This window comes from Numenius arquata, chromosome 8 (genome assembly GCF_964106895.1).
Source record: "Numenius arquata chromosome 8, bNumArq3.hap1.1, whole genome shotgun sequence".
Classification (NCBI taxonomy): Eukaryota; Metazoa; Chordata; class Aves; order Charadriiformes; family Scolopacidae; genus Numenius; species Numenius arquata.
The window spans coordinates 21806373-21829969 of record NC_133583.1 but is presented as its reverse complement, the minus strand read 5'-3'; the positions used below and the strand labels follow the sequence as shown (position 1 = coordinate 21829969).

The 23597-nt window shown below is 38.9% G+C and overlaps 1 protein-coding gene across 6 annotated transcripts in view; it reads left to right on the top strand.

Annotated features, from left to right (window-relative positions):
• The window catches only part of RAF1 (Raf-1 proto-oncogene, serine/threonine kinase), an 80662-nt gene that overhangs the window by 38083 nt on the left and 18982 nt on the right, over nt 1-23597 (top strand). For 2 of the 6 annotated variants that reach the window (XM_074151565.1, XM_074151566.1), the window contains exons 2-7: nt 7704-7759; nt 17516-17731; nt 18309-18421; nt 19463-19565; nt 21041-21198; nt 22150-22248. In XM_074151565.1, the coding sequence (XP_074007666.1) occupies nt 17525-17731; nt 18309-18421; nt 19463-19565; nt 21041-21198; nt 22150-22248 (680 nt within the window). In that variant the 5' untranslated portion in view covers nt 7704-7759; nt 17516-17524. The remainder of the gene's footprint in view (nt 1-7703; nt 7760-17515; nt 17732-18308; nt 18422-19462; nt 19566-21040; nt 21199-22149; nt 22249-23597) is intronic. The other 4 variants (XM_074151570.1, XM_074151567.1, XM_074151569.1 and 1 more) reach the window with 2 other exon arrangements.

Sequence of the window (23597 nt, the reverse complement as noted above, 5' to 3'; positions counted from 1 at the left end):
ATCATTTTTTTGTGTGTGCAGGTGAATTTCCAAAACTTCCATGCAAATTCAGCTTGAAACAAATGTATAATTGAGAAGGATGGTTGTTTTCTAAGAACTAAGTTCCTGGACCATCTTCTGACTTAAAAAGGTAGAAATATAAAGCCTGTGTAACTGTGAACAGAAATAGAAGCAAGCGTTCTATTTCTCATAAAACCATGAAATTTCCTAAGTCAAAATTATCTTTACTTGGGAAGTAACAAACATAGTCAAAGCAAGATTAGACCTTGTGATTTAACTAAAATTTCAAGCACGGTAATTTACACACAATTTCAGTAAGTTTCACGTAAGATTAATTTTAACCAAGCAGGATGTTTACATCTGCATCATATGGATTTTGATTGGTTTTGTGTAATTGCTTGTGCAAAAGCCTTCAGTATTTTCTGGTGTGAAATATATCCATTGTGTATTGAATAAATTGTGGAAACATCTTGTCAGCTTAGAAATTAATTGAGAGAAGAGTTGATACAACACTAGGAAGTCAGGTAAAAATGCTGGTTTTATGAGAAATTAACAAGGTATTTTAGTACTGAGCATGAGTTCAAGAGTTTGGAGACAGCATGAAGTAGATACAGCTTCCTTGTTACAGGGTACTCTGTATGGGTAATCCACATAGGTATTTAGTGATGTTCCTAATTTTTTTGAAAAGAAAGTCTGTTTTGGACAAACTTCTGTGACTAATTCTCAGTGCTCCGTTGCTGCGTACGCTATCTTTTTTGTAACCAACCCTTTTGCTTTGAAAAGCAGCTGGTGCACGTTTATTCCTTTAGTGACTTGAATATTGTGTTTGTGCTGGAAATGTCATCTCTTTCACACAAAGTTGATTTTATTGCAGCAGCGTGGACTGACCTTTTACAGTTTAATCAAATATGGTCATTTCATGTACTGAAATGCTGCGGTGCATGCAGTAGATGAGGGTAAACAAAGCGCAGTTCTTGAGTCATTTGTAAAAGAGTAAAGCAATTTTCTTGGTAGACTTCAAAGCTACAAATTATAACTGATAATTAATAAATAGAATGTTTACATAAGCGAGTATTCTTTTTTCAGGGTTTTAAGTTATGTAAGTTAATATGATTGAATTATATATTTTCCAGAGGTTTTTGCTTGCTTATGGGGAATTATAAGTTGGGTTGTTTTTTTTTTTTATAGCTAAGATTTTGATGGGAAAAGCTGTGGATTTGTGTAGGACAATAGGGCAGCAAGTGCAGGTGGTTGGATTTGTTTGCGGTTGCAGGTGTGTCCATGTTCTGCCGTGTCCCCTGTGCGTGTTCCAAAGGTACCCAGCGCGCTGGTGTGAGCCAAGCAGGAGCGGCAGCACGGTCAAATCAAAGCTCGTTGCCTTTAACTTCAGGCAAAAGAGTTTTAGAATTGCCTTGCAAACGACGGGTGCGTGTGGTGAGGGTGTAAGTCACTCTGCCTTGGTTTGGTGGTTGTTTTTTTTTTTTTTTGCACTCATCTGAAAATCTGCAAACGGGACCTGTATCTCCAGCTCTTCTGATATAATCCCCTTTTTATGTTGTTGTTGTTGTTGCTCTGGGTTTCGTTGCTCTGTGGAATCATTTCGCTTGCTGTGTTGTGGCTCAGCAGATGTTGGGCTGATTACGGTAGTGCTGCCTCTTTTCTCTTACTCCTGCGTTCCAGGGCTTCATTTCAGATTTCAGCTTATGTTGCATGCTTGTTGTTGGTTTGACCCAAAAATACTTCATTTCTGACAAACAGCTGACAAAAGGGTGTTAATTAATATTGCATTCCAATTGAAATACGTAGTATCGGTTAAGAGCAGTTGAGACATCTTGTGTATTTTTAGTTCGCAAGCTAGAGGGAGGTTGCTTCACTAACTTGCAGCTGGGTGTGGCATGGGGTTAACCATATTAATTAAAGCTGGCTCAGAGGTTTAGACTTTAAAAAATGGCTCAGAGCCCCCATTACGGTCTCCTGTTACATAAATTTTTCAAGATAGAGTTTTGAAAATGAGTTTTAGGAACACCTCGCTGGAGAGACTAGCAAGAGTGAGATGCGAAGTAGTCTGCAACTAGCAGACAGAAGTCTTCAATGTCTTTGTAGGGCTAACATTTAGGTCTATACTGAGAAGCTTTAATATATGAATAATCTTCCTTTTTATTTTTCTCTAATGTCTTTTATTTTGCTAGTCATTTGCTTCCACTATATGACCCTCTCAACTCTACCAGTAATTTGTGCTAGTTTTTGCATATTCCACTTTCTTGTTCCATTCTCAAACAGTGTTTGCTCAAAGTCTGGTCATGCTTTTAATGTTTTCTAGAGTGTTTTTTTCTATTAGCATACCACAAAAGGCACTGCTTTCTCTTTGCTCTCTTTTACCTGTGGAAGAGATGAAGTATATCTCCCCCACTGTGACTGTTTGTTGGACAAATAAGTAAATTATCATCCTTTTTGCTTTATTTTATAATTTTCCCTGCGTAGAAGAAACTGCATGTGAGATTTTACATATGAGGGGAGCGTAGTGAAACAGATGAGGATACGCATACTCCCTTGTGTTTGCATGGAATCGTGACAGAAATGTAGAAACACATAGAAATAGTCCTGCAAAGTACTAGAGTAGATGTAGGGAGGACCATTGGATTGGAAGCTTCAATGGTGGCGATGTTGCTGGGAAGAAGGAATACTAGTTAATATTTTAACCATTTTTAAAACCTCCTAATTTATTGCTACGCAAAAAATGCTAGTTACGTTATTGCCAAATCATTATCATGGAAAGTACAATATTTTCTTGTAAAAGAAAAAGCAAGGTGGATTTTAATGTCACTGAATTTGGAGATGAAAAAGCCTGTAATTACCCCTCTAGCTTCCAGTTGGAAAGGTGTATTTTGATACACAGTGACACTTGGATGGTTTTTTTAACCTTATTTTAGAAACTGTGATCTAAGTTTCACTGAAAATTGATCATATTTATGACATAGGATGTGACTCCAGCTTCAGATTCTAGAAAACCTTTTTTTAGAATTCCAGAAGTTCAGAATTTACCTAGCAATTGTTAATTCCAAGATAACTGCCAGGTAAATATTTCCCTTGTATTGATAATTTTGGATAGAATTTGAATTCCTTCAGGTCTAATATATTTTGTAATCCCTTTAAAATATTTTTTTTAATCAGTTATTTATTTGTGCACCCCTTGTTGTAATTTTATGGGGTTTTTTTGGTAAAACCGGGATTGTAAAACTCGTGCATTAGGGTTAGCAAATGTGTCTAAACTCTCTCTACTTTTGAATTTGTGGGAGACCTACATATATGTCTTCATGGAGACACATGGTACTGGGGCTGCTGTGTGCAAATAATAAACATATTTTTGATTATGGCAGCGCTTTCAAACTTAAAGAAAGTTAAAGATGTTGATGATCGCTTTTTCTTAAAATGAGGGAAAAAATGCAATGGTAACTGTGCAAGCTAAGTGATGTCCTGTTTGGTTTTTTTATATCTTTCTTTTCCCTCCTTATCTCCCTCTCCAATAACTTTTGAAAGCCGTGCCCAATCAATACAAATCTGTAGGCACGAGCAGGCCGAAACCTGTTTGTGGTGTCGAAGATGGGAGGATACTGGTTTCCCTTGTATCTAATTAGAAAGCTAAGCAATTTCAGCCCTCTCCAAGTCAAGCTGCTGGCTAAGGAGCATGAATTTCTTCTAGCAAAACAATTCTGTCTCGGTTTGATCACTGGTCTAACAGTTTTGAATGTTCATTTTCAGTTTATTATCTTTATGTGGAAACACGGTAAAACCCTCATCTAGAGCCCGGGTGCTGGGAATGGTTATTCCCTGGAATAAACTCTGGAGCTGAGGGGGTGCATTTGCAAAAATGGGCCAAAATGGGTATATTGGAGGTTGGCACATGTGCAGCTGCAAGAGAATGTAGTAAAGTAGCTTCCAGAGTGTGTCACAGCCAAAAGAAACAACAAAGTGTGCAAGCCTCTAATATTATGCTGACATTTAACAAAAAATAAACCGTATTCTGAATTACATCATTCCTCTGTGTAAAATGCTTTAGAAGCAAGTATAAAGCTTAGACAGGCAATAATAGCATGCTGAAACAAAGTGCTCGTGTCAGAGTGATACCATGGATTGATTTCGGCTGAAAGTGAGTTCCAGGGCTTACTCTTAGATTTCTCAAACCTTTTAAGTTGCCTGTGTAACTCGTCCACTGGCAGTGGGGAGGTTATAAAAAGAGAGCCAGCTGATGTTGCAATCTAAGCACTGGCCATATAGTGGAAAGACTGCCCTTTGGCATGTTCACTAGTGCTATTTTTACCCATTCCAGTAAGATCTGCCCTTGTGATGTTAAATTACGGGACAGTACCTGGAATTATTTTGTTTTACAAAAATGCTGTGTGTGCTCTGAAGAAAATTTTCAATAAAATTGTCAGGCAGATTGTGAGTAAAATCTACATTTGAAAATATTTTTTTTCTTCTGTCATCACAAATAATACTGCCGCTCTAATTGTAAGAGATTCTTTCAGTTTTGTTTGCATATTTTATGTCTGGCAGAGGGGTTTTTTTTAAATTTTGGTTTCCTTTGTGTATTGATTGTTTTGTCTTTCTCAGTTCTCATGTGGAGAATTTAAATAGACAATGTGATTTTTAAAGACGGAATTAACGGTGTGGACCAGGAATAAGTGTAATAGGAGGGTTTTGTCATAACTTCTAAAAAGCCTAGGTGATTTTGTTTAAATTTTAAGTTGATGGCTCCTTCACACAATAGAAAATGCATTTAATATTTTTTTCTGGGACTGGATTTTCAGCATTGCCAGTGACGAAGTGCTGTATCCACCAAACTGATTGTAGTGAAAGCTGGAGGAAGCATCAAGAAAGCCATAACAGCATAACGCTGGGGTTCAGCGGTAGAAGTATCACATATAGGATATCATATACACAGATGTATGACCGTCTCAATCACAGTGCTGGAATGTCTAACTTCTGTGATTACCTGATCTTAAATACAATATGGTCCAGGTGTATTTTTTAAAACCGTCAGCATCTAGTGCAAAAGTGACTTGACAGCACTAAAACACAAAGCTATCATTTTAAAACTGTTTCAAACTCTTGCCCTGGCTATTTGTGCAATTCGGTGTATAGCTGTAGCAGAATTTTTAATTTTTCAAAAGCAGTGGTTTGGGACCGACTTGTGCGAGGTCAGCGTTCCCCTTGCAGGACACCTGCTTCCCCTGCTCCGTCTCTGGCGCGGTGGAATATCTCAGGTGGAAATCCTGCAAGCAGGCGAACTTCCTCCAGCTTGGAGTCATTTTCTTCTCCCTTGGCTATGCCATTGTCTGAGGTGAACAATTCTACTTCTCATGTTTAGTTGAGTCTCACATCTGCAATAACAGCTGGTATTTTTGTCAACTCTTTTGCTTCTTAAGCCCTCCTTGTTGCCAGTTCTGTTAGCAAATGTTCTTACTGATTTTTGTTTTTCATGTATCTCTTATCTGTCAAGAAAAAGACATGAGTTTTACTCCTTTACAGCTATTAGTTTGGTTGCAGGTAGAAATATTTTACCTGCTGTTTCTTTAACTCATCGCACCTGTTTTATGCTATGCCTTCTTGATTTGTATATGAGACTCCTTTTTCTTCTGGCTGATTTTGCAATAAGAATGCTTTGGGTTTTCAGTCTGTAAAATCTCTATCCCTCCTCATCAGTTTTCTGTCCTCTTTCTCATCTACCATTATCCATCATACTGACTGGATTAATTTTCTCAAAGTTTGTCCCAGACTCTTTTCAGCTCAGCTTTTAGCTCTTGTTTTCCTCAGGAACCGGTCTTCACAGCTCTCTTGACCTCTTGACCTCACAGCTAAATGTGAGGATCACAACTGTATACTTGCTTTTATCAGTTTGCTAATTGTCAACCTAGCTACTTTAAAAAAAAAAAAATCCCAACGCTTCCCCCTCACCTATACTGTTTCCTATGAGGATATCTCGGATCCTCTGCTTATTTTTATGGTTCTTAAGGTGTTCTTGATCTTCCCCATTTTTCTCTGCTTATGGCCCCCACCTGCTTACTGGCCACATCACTTTCCACACCTTATTTCTCAGTAATGTAATCTGTTAAAAAATAAACAAACACCACCTCCTCCCCCTTGCTTTGGTGTGGATTATTTCCTAAATATGTCATTTTTGCTGACTGGTTCTCTTCTCTTAGAACTGAGGTTTCTCAGCTTTTCCTCTGGTGTGCAAAAGACAGAATTTCTTCCTCCCTCCTCCCCAGCCTCCCTGCTTATCTTTTTCCATGCTGGAAACCGTATTCACAATATTTTATATGTCACATTCCTAAATGTTTGCCATAGAGAGGTGTGCAAGTTAGTAAGCAAGGTAAACGTACAGTTCAGACTCTAAGTAGGTTTTAATTTTAAAATTAAGTAGCTTAAGGTGGAGATCCCTAAACATTCTTCTGGTTTCTTGGTAGCCTTTGGGAGTTTGCTGCCTTGGGTAAAATCATTGCAGCTTTTTTGGGGTTTTGTTTTTTCCTACCTGCTCTATCCAGGAGAAGGACACTTCTAATCAAAAGCAGGATAAGACCTCTTCTTGAATTTTTTTATCTGTAATTCCTTGTATTTTATATAAAGACAGACATGAAGGAGCTGGGATGGTTCAGCCCGGAGAAGAGAAAGCTTCGTGGGGGCTCCTGTCAATGTGTATAAATACACTGATGGGAGGGAATGAAGAGGACACTGGACTCTTCTCACTAGTGCCCAGTAACAGCACAGGAGGCAGTGAGTGGAAACTAACACACGTGAATCTCCATCTGAACACAAGAAAATGCTTTTTTTTTTTTTTTCTATTTTATTGTGGTCAGAAACTGGAGGAGGTCAACAGAGAGGCTGTGGAGTGTTTGTGGAGATGCTCAAAACCCAGCTGATGTGGTGCTGGGCAGCCCTTGAGCAGGGGAGTTGAACTAAACCATCTCAAGAGATCCCTTCCAGCTTCAGTGACCCTGTGACTGTGTTGCATCTTTGACTTTTCTAATCATCTCTGCATGGGATTGTTTTAATAATTGCTAATTAGGCTGAGAACTTTGGGTAAGAAGGCATTTTACCATTCACTGTCTAGTGAATATTTTTGTATATTTGACTCACTTTTTCTTTAACTAACATGAGCTTCCAGTCTTTTAATCAAGACTGGAATTTCATCACTTCTTCAGCTTCCCTAGGAATTCTTCCTCTTACCATCCATGCTGATATGGAAGATACAGAGAGCCTTCAGAGGCTCAGCTTCATAGTACTTTTGTTTGTTTGCTTTGAATCCAAGATTTGTCATAACATTTGTGAGACAGCAAGGTGTTTCTGTGTCCAAGTGTGAAACTGGTGTTTGAGAAGAAAGCATTCAATTCATACTTAGTATTTACTTTAGTGAGTTTTTAGCTGTAAAAGAATTTTATGAGATTATGTTGAGCTGGGAGAGCATTTGGTTGTGGCGCAGTCTGGCCTTACACAGAGCATCTCGTTACACCGCGGTGTTACATAAAATAATGAAAGGCTAGAAGGCCCTGAAAACTCTTAGTAGTAGAAGGATGATATGTTAACTCTACTATTGATGTAATCCACAAAATAATGTTTTGGTTATTAATTGGTATGTTGTGCATGTGTATAAGTGTATCTATTAAAATAGTAAATATCTTCTGTTTTTGTGTCACCTCCCACAGATGATGTACTTCGTCCTTTTGTCATAGGACTTCATTCGCTGAAAGGAAAACGAAAGGTATAAATAACTTTCCCTGGTTACCTTGCCCTTCCTCCTTACCCTGCCCCATTCTTGCTTCCGAGGTCACTAGGTCTTTCCCGGAGAGGGGAGGCTTAACACAACCAAGCTCTCTGCTTGTATTCCTTCACTGCTACTAAAATTTGCTTTTTGTTTCTTGAAAAATTCCGCAAAATTGATATGATACCTTCAGTTGTTCCAGTGTTTGCTTTATCAGAAGTGTATGTTTAACTTAAGCTCTTACTTTAGTGAGTCTCTGTGGATATTTACTTTGCAGGGGGAAAGCCCTTTCTCAGTTTAGAACTTTAGATCTTGATATTTGCCTGTCGCCTCTGAGGAGCATTTGTCTTTCCACACAACTACAGGTCTGTTGTGAATAATCCAGACCTAATGTAAATCATGTCTGTGACGTTATCTTACAACTCGGGGGGGCTGCTTTTTTTTTTTTTCATTTTTTTCTTCTCTGAGATTGTGCCTCTGAAACAAAAAGTCTGTCATGGCACTTTGTTAAATAATTAAAAACCCACCCAAACCAGAACTATAATTTCATGGATGTATTTATTAAGAAAATGTAAGATAGAATTAAAATGGAGCATAATTTTTTTGGAGGCACTCAGGGCAGTAAATGTTTGACATAGTCTAAGTAATTTTGCTTGTGTACACTCTGTAATTTCTAATTACATTCAGTTTTTATTTGCCATTTTATGCAGGCTTCTTTGCAAATACCAGTGCATAGGAAAAAATAAAATAAAGTTAGAGCTGTACAGGCAGTTTGTACCTAAAATAGCGAAGTAGTATCATGTTAGATTTAGTTCATATTGCAGAAATATATGTTCAACTATTCCCAGATGCACTTTATTATAAACTATAAGGGAGAATAATATGTTTTATCTTCTCACAGAAAAATACGTCAAGGCCCCTTCTAAAACTTTCTTGGTGCTATTGCCCCTGTTCCCTGCCCTCCCACTGATCTATACGTTGTTTCCATGCCCAGGCTCTTAGAACTGGCTCTGCTGGTTCTGGCCCAAAGCCCACATTAATAAACTGAATTTATTAGTTGAAAGCTGCCTTGAGTGAATGCAGAGGACACCTAACTCTTGAATCAGACGGATCACTGTATCCTAGTCTGTCTAACTGTACAGGTAATTTAGTGTTGTCTGGTGTTTTACCAGTAGCTATTGTCTGTCTGAACTGTACAGTGAACCTGCATAACTAGCAGCTCCCAGAGTTACAGCAATGTGCCCTTGTGGCCAAGAAGGCCAGTGGCATCCTGGGGTGCATCAGGAAGAGTGTGACCAGCAGGTTGAGGGAGGTTATCCTGCCCCTCTACTCCGCCCTGGTGAGGCCCCATCTGGAGCACTGGGTCCAGTTCTGGGCTCCCCAGTTCAAGAAAGGGAACTGCTGGAGAGGGTACAGATGGTGAGGGGCCTGGAGCACCTCTCTGAGGAGGAAAGGCTGAGGGACTTGGGTCTTTTTAGTCTGGAGAAGAGAAGGCTGAGGGCGGAATCTGATCACTGCTTATAAATACATAAAGGGTGGGTGTCAGGAGGATGGGGCCGGTCTTTTTTCAGTGGTGCCCAGTGACAGGACAAGAGGAGATGAGCACAGACTTGAATATAAGAAGTTCCACCTAAACATGAGGAGGAACTTCTTCACTTTGAGGGCGGCAGAGCCCTGGAAGAGGCTGCCCAGAGAGGTGGTGGAGTCTCCGTCTCTGGAGACATTCAAACCCTGCCTGGACATGTTCCTGTGCAACCTGCTCTAGGTGGACCTGCTTTGGCAGGGGTGTTGGACTAGATGATCTCCAGAGGTCCCTTCCAACTCCATATCATTCTGTGATTCTGTGAATAACCTAATCCCAGCCTGAGTTCCTTTTCAGCAAAGCCGAGATTGGTCTAAAGACTGGTATGCTCTCAGTGGTGATGTCCTCAGTGTTACTTCAGTTACTACATGCGTCTGAGGGAGGACAGAGCCAGTAGTTCTTTGTGCTGAGATTCTTGGTCACTTTTGTTTAATCCTTGAGAACTTATGTGGGAAGGGCATTTGGGGGATTGCTGACATTTGAGTAACTTTTTTATCGTTGCTGTAAAGTGGATGAGTTCCAGGCGACAGTAAACACAGTTTGGGGCTTTCATCCGTACTTGAAACAATTCAAGCACGAGCAAGTTCAGAATGCAAATAGGCACGTGTCTGAGAATGTACGTACAGAAAGACTTGGGGGAAAAAAATGCTTGTCCAAAGCGTCTTGTCTGTGTAATGTCAATGCACATGCAAACTCACAGCCACACTTCAGCAATGCAAGTTGCTTTAAAGATCTATCTTTCTAAATCTTTGGAGGATTCTGCTGTGAAGAATTTAATGTTATGGTGAAGAAACCAGTCTAAGTGTGACAAGAGTGTCATAGAATGTGATTCCGATACAATCAGATATAAGAAAGCAGTGTTCAGAATGCTTTTTATTTCTACTAATGCGCTTGAATTCACCAAATTAAAAAATGAGGAAGTCTTAAATACCACCTCAGCTAATAGTCTTCATAAGGTTAAGAGAATACATTTAAAACATTGAGTGACCACCTCTCAATTTTATCAATTTTTGTTATAAGATAATCTTTAATTGATATAATTGATCTTTAAGGTCCCTTCCAACCCAAACCATTCTATGATTCTCTTCAAGGCCAGGCTGGATGGGGCTCTGAGCAACCTGGTCTAGTGGGAGGTATCCCTGCCCAAGGCAGGGGGGTTGGAACTCGATGGTCTTTAAGGTCAATTCCAACTCTAACCATTCTATGATTCTATAAAAATTATAAATGACTATACTGAAAAAGTGGAGGCTTTACTCCATGGCATAGAGTTCTGGTGCTTTGTTAGCAAAACTTGTTAAAAATGTACGCGTAAAATTTGTGCACTTTCCTTGCTTGCCTTTTCCTTTCATAGCCGTTTTAATAGCAGTTTTATAAACTTTTTTGTGAATCTATATAAATTCAGCAGCAATATTTAACTAAAATGTAAAGAAGCTCTGATTGAGTGGTTGGAAACACCTGCTGTGTTTTTCTTTTTACCTGGGATTGCTTTTTTGCTTTGGGAGAGCGAAGGATTTGGATTCTCTATCCCTTTTAGATAGAAGCAGAGTGTTCAGGGCTCCTGTTTCTCTAATGAAGGAATTCAGCTTTTGTAGCAAAACTTACAGAGCTCTGCATTTGAACTTGATAGAAATTTCACGTAGAAAGAACTGGGTGACTGACATAGGAATGATGTGTGGGGAAAGGACACACCAAACAGATCTTCCTAAAACTTGTTTAGGCAAAGTGGCCCGGAGCGGTTCTCATCAGCAGAGGAGAGCGGGCACAGAGCCGCCAAAGGTGGCAGGTAGTTCTGGTGACAAATACCTACTAACCAGAACCCAAACCACCACAGCCAAGGGGCATGACTTGCTTTATGCTTACTAACCAAAGTTTTACTCTGGAAGTTGAACACCTTCAAAAAGGTGTTACTCTTGCAAAAGATTAATTAATCTGAAAGTGTGTCAGACTGAGAGTTGTATTGCTTGTGCCCTCCTTACTTGTAGAGCCCAATTGTTGGAAGACCAACGTTATTTTTTTTTTTTTTCTTTAAATGCTTCAAAGTTACATTAGCAGCGTAATGGCTGAGGTAGCGACTAAGAAATGAATGGTTCAGAGAAGTAGAGAAAAAGATGAGAAGAGATACTTGCAAGATCAGAACAACTGAGGCAGAAATGATATGTGTGATCTTTCAGTATTGGTTGGTTTTGGGGCTTGGGGTTGGGGTTTTTTTTTTTTTGTGTGTGTGTGTGGTTTTTTTTTTTTACCTGAACAAGAACATTTTCTCTAGTTAATTTTTAGTTGTTTTTGTTTTTGGTTTTTTTTTTTTTTCAGTTCTGTTAGGGGTGAGCTTGCTTTTTGGTGTTGATCTCTTGAAGGACATTTGAAGGAAAAGTGCCAGCCTTGTAGATGTTTGAGAGATCATCTTGGGTTGTTGAACTGATCCTAACTCATGCCCTGCATTCATGTTTACATGGATCACAGCTTTATTCATATAGGAATGAGTCCATATTTGTCTTCTACTGCTATGAAAAACTACTTTTAAAAACTACTGCTATATATCACACTAGATACTTGTTTGGTGTGGGTTTCTTTTTTTTTCCCCAGGCAACTGCTCACCCATACAATAAATCGAGAATTACTGTATGGGAGGGGAACTGAGAACTGGCAGCCCAGAATGCCAACTGCATCCTGGGCTGCATCAAGAGAAGTGTGACCAGCAGGTTGCAGGAGGTGATTCTACCCCTCTTCTCTGTGCTTGTGAGACCCCACCTGGAATACTGTGTCCAGCTTTGGAGTACTCAAAACAGGAAGGACATGGACCTGTTGGAACGGGTCCAGCGGAGGGCCACGAAGATGATCAGGGGGATGGAGCACCTCCCCTATGAAGACAGACTGAGAGAGCTGGGGTTGTTCAGCCTGGAGAAGAGAAGGCTCCGGGGAGACCTCATAGCAGCCTTCCAATATCTGAAGGGAGCCTACAGGAGAGCTGGAGAGGGACTCTTTGTCAGGAAGTGTAATGACAGGGCAAGGGGTAATGGTTTTAAGTTGGAAGAGGGGAGATTTAGATTAGATACCAGAAAGAAATTCTTTCCTGTGAGGGTGGTGAAGCACTGGAACAGGTTGCCCAGGGAAGTTGTGGCTGCCCCATCCCTGGAGGTGTTCAAGGCCAGGCTGGATGGGGCTTTGAGCAACCTGGTCTGGTGGGAGGTGTCCCTGCCCATGGCAGAGGGGTTGGAACTCCATGATCTTTAAGGTCCCTTCCAACTCTAACCATTCTGTGATTCTGTGATTCTATGAAAAGACTGAGAAAATTAAATGTATTCTCAATCTTTTTGTGTCAGAGATGGAAATTTTTCTTGTAAGCAACTTCTAAAGTTTATATTCTCTAACAACAGTGTTCATTTTGAAATGAATTCTGGGTTTTGTTCTGTGGTGGTTTGCCTTTGTGTATGTATTTAATTAAACACGAATGTGACTATTTAATTGTTTGTGTGGATAAAAGTGGCAGCGTGTGTGTGTTGGGAGGGGGAACTGTATTTCCATTTTCTTTAAAAGCTTCTGGTGTTTGTTTCAGAAATAAAGGAAAGGGCAAAACACCTAAACTCTGTACTGAGAGGAGTTCAGCTTTGTATCCTGTGAACTTTCAGGCTTCCTCATTACCAGTTCCAACATTCCTCAGAGAGACAGACTGAAAATTTTAACAGTTCAGACCTAAACGCTTTTTTTGCTAGTCATGGAAGAAGTTAAAGTAACTTGAAGTATCTTTCGGATGTGAATGAATGATCTGAGTGTAGATGAGTGAATGATCTCTAGGAATTTGTTACTGTCAAATGTGCAGGTTGCGTAGCTGTACCGTGCGTTTGGTTTTAATGCTTGCTCAAATTCACTAATTATCAAAATCTGTCATCTATGCAAAGAGTACTAATGGAAAGTGCAGTCTTGGTCACAGTGTGCAGTACACCTGTGGGAGGTGGAGGAATAGTAGGTGATGTTTTTTTTTTTTTTCTGCTCGCGTTGAGTGTTTAATGTGAAACAAATCAATATCAGTTTCCTAGCAGTCATGGAGCTACAAGGGGACTGATAAACTCATGCTTTAATATCTTAAAATATTCTCCAAATGCTGCTGTTGCAGTTTTTCAGTTGTAGACAGGCTGTTTGAAGTCATTATCATGAAAGTGAAGAGTTGCAGTAAGAAAAAAATTTAAAAATTTTAGAAAGAGGCATGAAAACATTCAGCTGGCAATCGATTATTTGAGCGTGGCATAAACATAAATCTAATATCTGTTAATAATTATGTTTCAGAAACATGCTTGTAACTCATTTAAAGGAAGAAAGGATAGTTTTTCTGGAAAAGATGAACTAAGAATTATGTATTTATGAAGACATAATTGTAAAATCTTTCCTCCTTTATTTTGAATTGACTTTCTCTTTAGAACAGAAGGGGGACACACTAGCCTGTGCCCTGTCAAATAGTATGTCTGTTGTCTTCTGCTGTTGTGCTTGGTTCTGTGTTCAGGATATCAGTTAGAAATCGTGTGTACATACAATATTATGTTGTGTGATTATATGCATATATTTTTTTGTCAGTTCAAAACTGGTCAAGTAGGTGCCGTGCTAATTCTCTTGCTTTGTATCTATGTATACAGTGAGCTGTTTGAGTTCAAAGTGCATGTTTTTGTATATATTCATATGACTTTTTTAAGCTAGCTTTCTTTACACTAGACGGCAGGGGAAAAGTGTAATTCATTAATAAATTGCTTCTTAAGAAGCATCTTTTATGACTATCTCTATTCTTCCAAGATAATAATTTGGAATAAGAACAGTGAGTAGGTTTGGGAAGTGAACATATCCAGTGGTGGCCCATGCGATATCAGAATTGAAGTATTCTTGACTGGACTCTTTTTGGCCTGAGCGAAGAACTATTTCTGAGGACGTGGAGCCCCTGTCATCCCCACATGAGGGTTGTCTCTGAATAGTTGCAAAAGTCATCAGCAGGACAATTGGTTACTGTTGTTTCTTCAACAAGCTCCACCTTACCAACTGCATGCCCTTGTACTGTGGATGCCAAGAGCAGGCCTAGCAACTTTTTGTCATGGATTCCCCGTCTCGGCAAATATCCTTTAAACTTCCCTTTCTTCTCCCCTACCCTCAGGCCACTTGAAGGTTTTTGTCCACTCCGGGCCAGATCTGAGCTAAGTTCTCATCTTCTCTCTTCAGTGGTGGCTCCTTGAAGTGTGTGAGTAGAACCCATAGCCTTCAGTTTAGGCTGGTAGCAGTTGCTGTCTTATATGTTATTCTTGTATGTTCTATATGTTCTTCTGACTGTATGTACAACAACCTCAAAATGAGTTTCTGTGCTCTAGCAGGCTCTTCTGAGTATGCAGTAGAACTTTTATATTTAGACAAGAGAGCACCATTAGAGCAGGGAAGTACCTTTTTTGGTATGAAACTTTGGTATGTGCAAGTTTTAATTTTTGGTCATTTCCTGTTTTCTCTTGAATTTTTCAGGAAATGTTGCTAGCGTGTCAAAACAGTAAATATAAAGGCTGTAACTTCAGGGTGTTGTCAACTTAGGTCAGCAGTGACAACAAGGAGGTTGTGATGGTTGTCCTGCTATTCCTTATCTCAACTTAGTAGAGAAATTCAGTTGAGCTCCTCTTCTTGTCTCGTATATTGCCTAGAAGGGTGAAATAAAATAGGGTTCCCCATAGTGGGTAAGCTAAGAGGAGGAAAGAACAAACTAACTGGGTTTCATCTTACCCCTCTTAACTTACAGTTTATCTCCACTGTCTTTATTGTTACCATCTAACCAGTTACTCATTTACCTGTCTCTATGCATAATACGGTTGTTGCAACTGTACATACCTTTTCCCCCCCCCCCCACCTTTCTGATTTCTGACTGTAGGGCAATGCAAATGAATTGTGAGGTTGTTGTAGTTGTTTGTGTGTGCTGAACTCGGTTGTATTCCTCAATTTTATCTTCCCTTTCACAATGTCTTCATCTTCCCATTCCTTGTTCCCTTTTTACATCAGGTGTAAGACTGTTGTCATTTGTATGCCATAGATTTAAAAAAGAAAATAATTTGAAATATCTAAGTCTTACCAGATTTTGACTGGGTATCGAGTTTTAAATCTTATTGGTGTTTAAATATTTTGAACCTTTGACCAACTGGGCCTGCACAGCCGGTGGCTTTGATGCAGGAATGACAAGCAATGGCAGGAGGGGTGGAGAGGATGTCTACGTTGTCATTGTGTATGTTGTCAGTGAAAGAAATGTTCACGAACTGACCAAAAAGATCCCTTTGTAGCAAAGTGTGAGAGTCCTAGAGCTCTTCTGCAGTAGAGTTTCCATGCGGTGGCATGTGCTTCATATAAACCGAACCTCTTCCTTAAGTTTGTTGTTACACGTTTCCTTTCTAGATACTCTTCAGGTCTGGGTTTAGGGCTGTAGCACTGTTGAGTGCTCTGGGATCTAGCTAAGGCTTTTTGGAGTTGCACTGAGAGTGAAACACACTGAAATTCAAAGTTTATCCTTCTGGCATCCCCAAATGGACGCTCAACACTAGTGGAGATGTTTTTTCCGTGAATTCCATTACTTTAGCTCTTCAACTGTAACAAACACCGTCTTCTGTTCTCTGACATAAGCATGTGAGTATTTAGGATAATATCCTCTTAACTTGTGTGCTCTCTCTCTTGCTGTTTTTAATGGGCGCTACACAAAACAGCATGAAGAAATGAATTGGAGGGTTCAAATAATTTGCAGCAAGGGAGGCACAGGACTACGCATGAAATGAGACTTTATAATAGAGACTGGTAGGTGTTCAGTAAAGGAGCGTTTGGTGTTATCTGCTGAATCGTTAGTGGTTTCAGGGAAACAATGTAGGTCTTTCAATGTAAGTCTTGCAGTACCGCAAGGGGACGGAATTAGGATTGCTTGGAAGACCTTTATTTCTGCATTTCCTGACTGACTTGCTTTTTGACTGTGCAGCTTTAGTACCACTTTCCTTCCCTTTCGTGGAGGTGATGAGGAATAGGTGTACAGCCACTGAAGATTAATTTGGAGATAATCTACTAGCATGGCAAAAGAATTGCACTTGCACTGTGTAGTTCTGAACATTAATTTCTCAGATGTTTATAGAAGGATGCAGTTTTATGGGGGAAATAACAGTGAAAATAAGCACAGTAGTTTCCTTTTTTATTACTATTTTTTTTCTTTCTGAAAGCTTGGTAATGAATCTGACTACTTGGAAATTCAGCAAGGAGTACATTTCACTGTTCAGAAATGTTTCAGACTTTTTTTTTTTTTTTTTTGCTTAGTTTTGTATAAGATGCATTTGGAATATAACTTGGATTTCAAGCTGCGCTGGAGTTGTGGTAGCTGGGGAAAAAAAATACACTGACACGTCTTTGTCCCTGAGTGTGCAAAAGTGGTACTGTGTGCTGATTGGGAAGTATATAGGGGGTTGTTCATGTACCTGCACTAGGAGACGTTTATGCTGAAATGTAATTGAGCATAGTGGGGGGGGGGGGGGGTTTAGAATTTGGTTTTTGTTGTTTCATACTATGTAAATTGTGATACTATTAAAATGTTATGTATTTTGTTGTATACTACCAGCATTAAACTTGCTACACTTTAAAAACACCCCACAAACAAACCAACAACCAAACACACACCACCCCCACCCACCCCACCCACCTACACCTCCCCGCCGAAAAAACCCAAACTCCGAAATCACTGATAAAAATAGAATTTCTTCAATTAATGCTTTTTATTATAATTCCTATTGAGCCTCTTTTTTGTAATAGCGCAGCCTGTGCTAATGCTTGCAGGACTATTCATTAGGCCTGCAGCTAGCATCTGGCCGCCTTGCTGAAGGCCCCTCAGGCACTGATTTTCTAAATTAAGACAATAGTAAGCTGCTGCTGTCACACCAGAGATGCAGTGAGAGGAATTACATATATATTACTGATGATCTTTTTATGTGCAGAAAGTCAAATGCTTTCAAGAGGCAGGCTAATTTTGCAGACGTGGGTGAACTGTAACCATGTATGTGTAGGTTGATCACGTCACGAGAGAAGGCAGTGCAGTTTTCAGATGCTTTCAAAAGAAGCTGTGAGGTCTGTTGTAAGAGAGTACCACTTTATAACGAAGGATATTGTCATTTGCCCTGACTCCCTCAATTTTTGTTTCTTAGACTGCATCAATGGAGCACATTCAGGGAGCTTGGAAGACTATCAGTAACGGTTTTGGACTCAAGGATTCTGTCTTTGATGGCCCAAACTGTATTTCACCTACTATCGTCCAGCAGTTTGGTTATCAACGCCGAGCATCTGATGATGGCAAAATATCAGATACTTCCAAAACTAGTAATACTATTCGTGTTTTCTTGCCGAACAAGCAGCGCACAGTGGTAAGTCTAGATTACCTTTATGTGAGAAATGTCCTACTGTTCCCATTGCTATAGTTAAACAGTTAAAGCTGAAGTGAAACTTCTTGAGGTAACACTTTCTTGGAGCTTAGTGTGCTAATAATAGCCTTACGCAAAGTTCCCTGAAGCCTAAATTAAGCCTTTTTCTACACTCCATTTGCCTGCATTTCTGTGACTTTTACAAGCTACTTGCTTTTGTGAGTGCTGTATGAAATCCTATTTCAGAGAAGCTTAATATTTGTAAGAAATCGAAAAGTTATAAAATGGCTTCAAAAGTTCCTTTGAGTACACAATAGCTAGGTATTTGGCAGAAAACGTGGCTGCCTGACAGGTTGGCTGAACAGGCAGTGAGTTAAATCAGAAGGCACAGCAGTCTGTTCTTACATCATACAAGTCATTTTTATTTACCTATTTATTAACTTCAAAAGTGAACAGCTGTGCAGTTTTATAGGAACTTCTAAAGAAAAGGAGAAAAAATTACTTCCCCCCCCCTCCCCCCAAAAAAAGGCTTAAGCATTCTGCAATCACTGACTAAAATGTCTTTTTCTCTTGGTCACAGGTAAATGTGCGAAATGGGATGACCTTACATGACTGTCTTATGAAGGCACTTAAAGTAAGAGGGCTGCAGCCAGAATGCTGTGCGGTTTTTCGACTTCTTACTGAACCAAAAGGGTAAGAGTCTGGAATGTTGTATGTGAAACTTTCAACTAGAGAATGTGAAAATCTTGTTTTCAAATAGCAGCAGTAATGCTTTCATCCTCTCTCTTATTAGTTTCTTTTAAAACTGCAGTTTGGATGTGAACACTTCCATGTTGCTTTCTTTACCCTCCTCTAGGTGAACTCCTTTGGCTACCTGGGTATTCAAAATGTTAGTTTTGTTTTAAAGCTGTATATTAAAAATGCTCATAATTGAGGGGTACCCTCAAGTGCTTGTACCGTCTTACAGAGGTTTTTGTCATGCTCTAGATGAAATGATGTGATATGCCTTCGTATTTGAGGTGCATTTCTAGTTGGTAAACTTCTGTGCTTGTGATTTTTAGCCAACTTAAATGAACATCTCCTCTGTGTGCTCAGTTTTAAGGCTCTAAATTCCTCTACAACTTTTCAATGTTTGGATTTTCAATCTCACTTCAGATATTCCTTATTTTTTGTAGGACCGGGGATGCTGCTATTAAATACCAAATGATTCTTTTACAAGCTGAGGGAGTGAAGGTATCTCATGGAGTTAATACATTTAACTTCACACCTCGTAAGGCTTGGGCTTAATGCTCTTTTAAGCCTCGATCATGAGGCGGTCATTTGTGGGTTTGCATCTCTATGTAACTGAGTCCATTCTGGGGTCACCAGTAACTTTAGTCTCGAAGCACGTAATACGGCTTTCATGTCACTAAGTCTGCCATTCATAATTTCTTATGTTTTGTTTGTAAGGGTATTTCTGTGACTCCATTACAGCTTCTAGGTCTCTTATTTCAAATAATCTATGTATATACATGACTTACACGTTAAAAAATAAACAGAAAAAGAGGTGAATCACTATGGTTTTGAAGTTACTTCTAATTTTTTAAGTGAAATATAGCTCACTGTAAGAGGTTAGCCACGCTTTTTTTGTATTTTTTTTCAGTTTACTCAAGAAAACTCACAAAACATAGATCATTGGTTAGACCAGACTTCTTATCTCCTAAGTAATTTTGTTGTCCCCATTTTCTCTTTCAGAAAAAAAGTGCGTTTGGATTGGAATACAGATGCTGCCTCCTTGATTGGAGAGGAGCTGCAAGTGGACTTTCTTGATCATGTTCCACTCACTACACACAATTTTGTAAGCTTTTCCTCATCTGTATTTCGATGTAAATTTCTCAGTTGAACCAAGTATTCAATCACAGAATGTTTTAGGCGTTAGGTACCTTTTGGATTTCTAAACAGAGAGGGTATTGCAGAAGTGATGATTTGATTCCTTCACCCCTGCTCCCCACAAATTGGATTGGCTACATATCAATTTTCAATGAAATGCCAGAATTATATTTGTGTTTACTGATTTTCAGGTGTCAGAGACTTTAAAAGCTCACATTGTGCATATTCTTCAAAATTCTGATGATTGCCATTTTTATTTTATATAAATATATATTTCTGTAACAGTCACATTACGATATCATGTCTTTTAAGTCCAGAACTGGGAGATAACTTGCATTTTCAGTCTGTACCTCATCAGTCAAAAGAGGCTGCATAAGTTCAGCAGCTTTATTGGACTGTTGGTGGTTGTACTGAGCGTACAGGGGTGCTGTTAATTCTGTGAGGCCATGACGTTGTTTTGTGAGCTAATGCTAACTTGTAATTTGACAGAGCATTTTTTTCCAGCAATGAAAGACTTCAGATCTGTAATTCCTTCCTAAAAAGGGGTTATTTGTTCAGTACAGAGCAAATAAATGGAGTTGTTTGGTTGGGATTTTTTTACAAAGAGGTAATATCTCTAATTCTAACAGTTAGACCTTACATTATTTTCTTCTCCCTGTGAAGGAACTCTATTCCTCTATTCTAGCATTTTTGTTGTTTTGCCCCAGAAATATATTGTGCCAAGTGACAAAACTAAAGGATTGCCATTTACATCCATTGGAAAGGTTAGGACTGATATATAGAGAAACTGAAAGTAGCTTTGCTGCTACTTTAGGTTTTTAGGAAACTAGAAATAAAATACTCTGCAGTTGGTCACCAGAAAACTAATATTTTTTTCTCCAGATCTGGAAGAAGCTCAAACTTTGAGCCTTCTTCCACAGTGTGCTCTGCAGGAAGAAACCCTTTGGTTCATTTTAATCTTTTTTTCATCTTCCAGAAGCTTTAAAAAACTGTTAGATGCCATTTAAAAAGTATTATTTCCGTAAACTATTTTACTGGTTAGTCATAAACACACAACAAGCATTTTGACTAATAAAAAAATAATGAGGTGGTTCTTGTGATCTGATTCTGTTTTGGTGAGACTAAAACCAAACAAAAACCCCAGTTCTTGGCCCTGGCCCACCTCACTGAGCACAAAATAGTGCTTTTGAGTTTGATGGATTTTTTTTTTTTTTTTTAATAGTCTGGTAAACAAAGCCTTATATGTTTGTAAGCTTTCCAGGTTTCCAGTCAAACTGGAAATATAGGCAGGAATCTTCGAGCATGGTTTTATGTTCAGTAGCAGTTTGGAGGCGCTGATAACATTTTAATGTGGTATTTATTTATGTCAAGCTCTGAAATTGTTAATCTCAGCTAATGAAGAGAATCCAGTAGCTTGGATTAATAATTTAACTTGTTTTCTAGGCTCGGAAGACATTTCTAAAGCTTGCCTTCTGTGACATCTGCCAGAAGTTCCTCCTAAATGGGTTTCGGTGTCAGACGTGTGGTTATAAATTCCACGAACACTGCAGCACAAAAGTTCCAACCATGTGTGTCGACTGGAGCAATATCAGGCAGCTCTTGTAAGGACTGTTCCTTTTTAATTGTAACAGTAATTTGCTGTGACAGACAAGCACCTTTTCTTAAATCTCTTATCATAGAGATAAATTTGGATTGTTGGGAAGTGTAGTCAATATACGGAACTTGGGTATTGATTTCATGAAACAGCCAGCAATGATTGTCTGTTCCCAGGTGAAGAAGGCCGTTTACACTAAATGCTTTTTTGGTCTTGCGGTAAATTTTAATATTCTGGGACAAGCAAAGGTCTCGAATGACCAGGCAGTTGCTAGAATTCCCTCTGCTTCAACAGAGTAATAGTAGTTCTTCTCACGTAACACTTCTGTTAGAAGAAAAAAGATCATGATTCATTTGGGTTTTAGATACTGGAAACACGAGTGTTCAGAACTACCACAGCTTTTGACACCCTGTTGAAAATGGACGGAAGAGTGAGAAAACTGATGGAGGATAATACTTTCCCAATACTGATTAGAAAAAGTTGAAAATCATTATGTTATAATTAAGTCCTTTTATGCAAAAGTGTTAAAACTTCTAATTAATTTTATGTGTCTTAGTGATTGTAGTTATTTTATGACTAAACTTGGTCATATAGTTATGTAGTTTTTTATATTGACTAGTCATTAGAGTGCAGGATGTAGCCACTTGGTGCTACCTGGGTTTTATAGAACTTAAAAAAATTTGGTGTTGAACACACTTCAAGGAAAATCTGAAGTCTGATCTAAAAAGATTTGTATCTTAAGTTTAGGAAGAACACATGGAAATTTTCTTTGGGAGTCTGAAGACTTAGTTTTTAGTCATACCATACACAGAGGAAAAATACTACGTTAAGATAGGAATGTGTTCATGAAGTTAATTATGCCAGAAAGAAACAGCCCGTTAAATTTTCAGCTTTAAAGAGCATTGTACAGGAGGTAGTGTAGCAGTTGAAATTGTAATTGTTTTTGTTGATATTTCAGATTGTTCCCAAATTCAAATATCAGTGACAGTGGTGTCCCTGCACTACCTCCCTTGACAATGAGACGGATGCGGGAGTCTGTCTCCCGGATACCTGTTAGGTAAGCTAGTATTTCCTGTCATTTCTGTTTTGGGAAATACAGATGTTTAAAAACAAACAAACAAAAAATAACCAAAACACCCCCAACTCCTGAAAAGTAGAACAATCTCATAGAAGGTTGGGATAAACGTGCAAGAAGGCAGCACCACTTCATTGTAGATCATATGTAGTGTCCTTTCTTGTTCTTAGATTCAAGCAAAACATTGATTTGGGATTTTATATTTTTCATTTTTACTCTTAAGATTTCAAGGGAGGGTATTGAAGGTTTTCTGGAGACCTTTGTTTCCCTGTCTAAGAAAATTCAAGGCTCCCTTTGGTATCTTGTGAATGAATTTTATCTGGTCAGGTAGTATACTTGTAAGGGTTTGTGACTTGTTTTGCATGACTCGCATACATAAACTAAAGTAACGTTCTCATGTTATGATGACAAGAGTTTAAAGGGAGAACAGTGGAAATTGAAAATATGCTCCTCTTAAAGAAAATTCTGAGACCTAAAGAGAACCTTCCTGTAGTTTTAAGTGCTAGAATAAAAATTGCTTTCCTTTCCAAGGGGTCTGACTTCTGATCCTAATTTGTGCCTGTGTTCTTTTCCTTGGAATTCCAGAGGCTGAAGAGGGCAGGCCATCTTTTGGGGTTTCTACACCCCTTTGAAAAATCTTGGCCTGTTCAGGAGTGAGGCACAGAGCACAAAGCTGACTTACAAATGGTTCTATGTCTTTATTTATTTATTTTAGTGGGAACTGCATCAGGAATTGATCTTATGTTCTCTTTGCTATCTTACTCTGTTTCCAGTTTTGTTGAGCGACTCATTAACTTGATAGTTTTTTAAGCTTTTTGCTAAGGCTGGCTGATTTCAGTTAAGGTACTTGTGTGATTTGGGATAAATAGGGTTTGAGTGACCTTAGCTGTGATTTATAACTCTTTGTTGAACTGAGTTGTAGTGTTGGCCTCCTTTTAACTGGTATTGGGTTTCATGACTTCCTTGCTGGCTGTTCTGTGCGAACCATTGAACAGTCTTGCAAACCTCTACAAATTCAGGACTTGGCAGTAAAAGTAGCTCTTAAGCTAGGCATTTAACAGGCTTGAACTGAGTGGTTTGTGTCTTTTAACTTCACAGACCTGAATTAATCCAGCAGAGCCAATATTTTAGCAGTATATTAAATGTGATTTGATGGGGATTGAAGTGAACTGTGGCAAATTTTATAATAGTAGACATGGACTTACATTAAACACAGTAGATGAGTGTGTGACCTGACAAGATCACTTCAAGTTTTTTCATTTATTTCCTAAGTTAAACTGGGAATGAATCGGCTGGCCAAATAGTTTAGCTAGCATATAAGTCCCAACTTT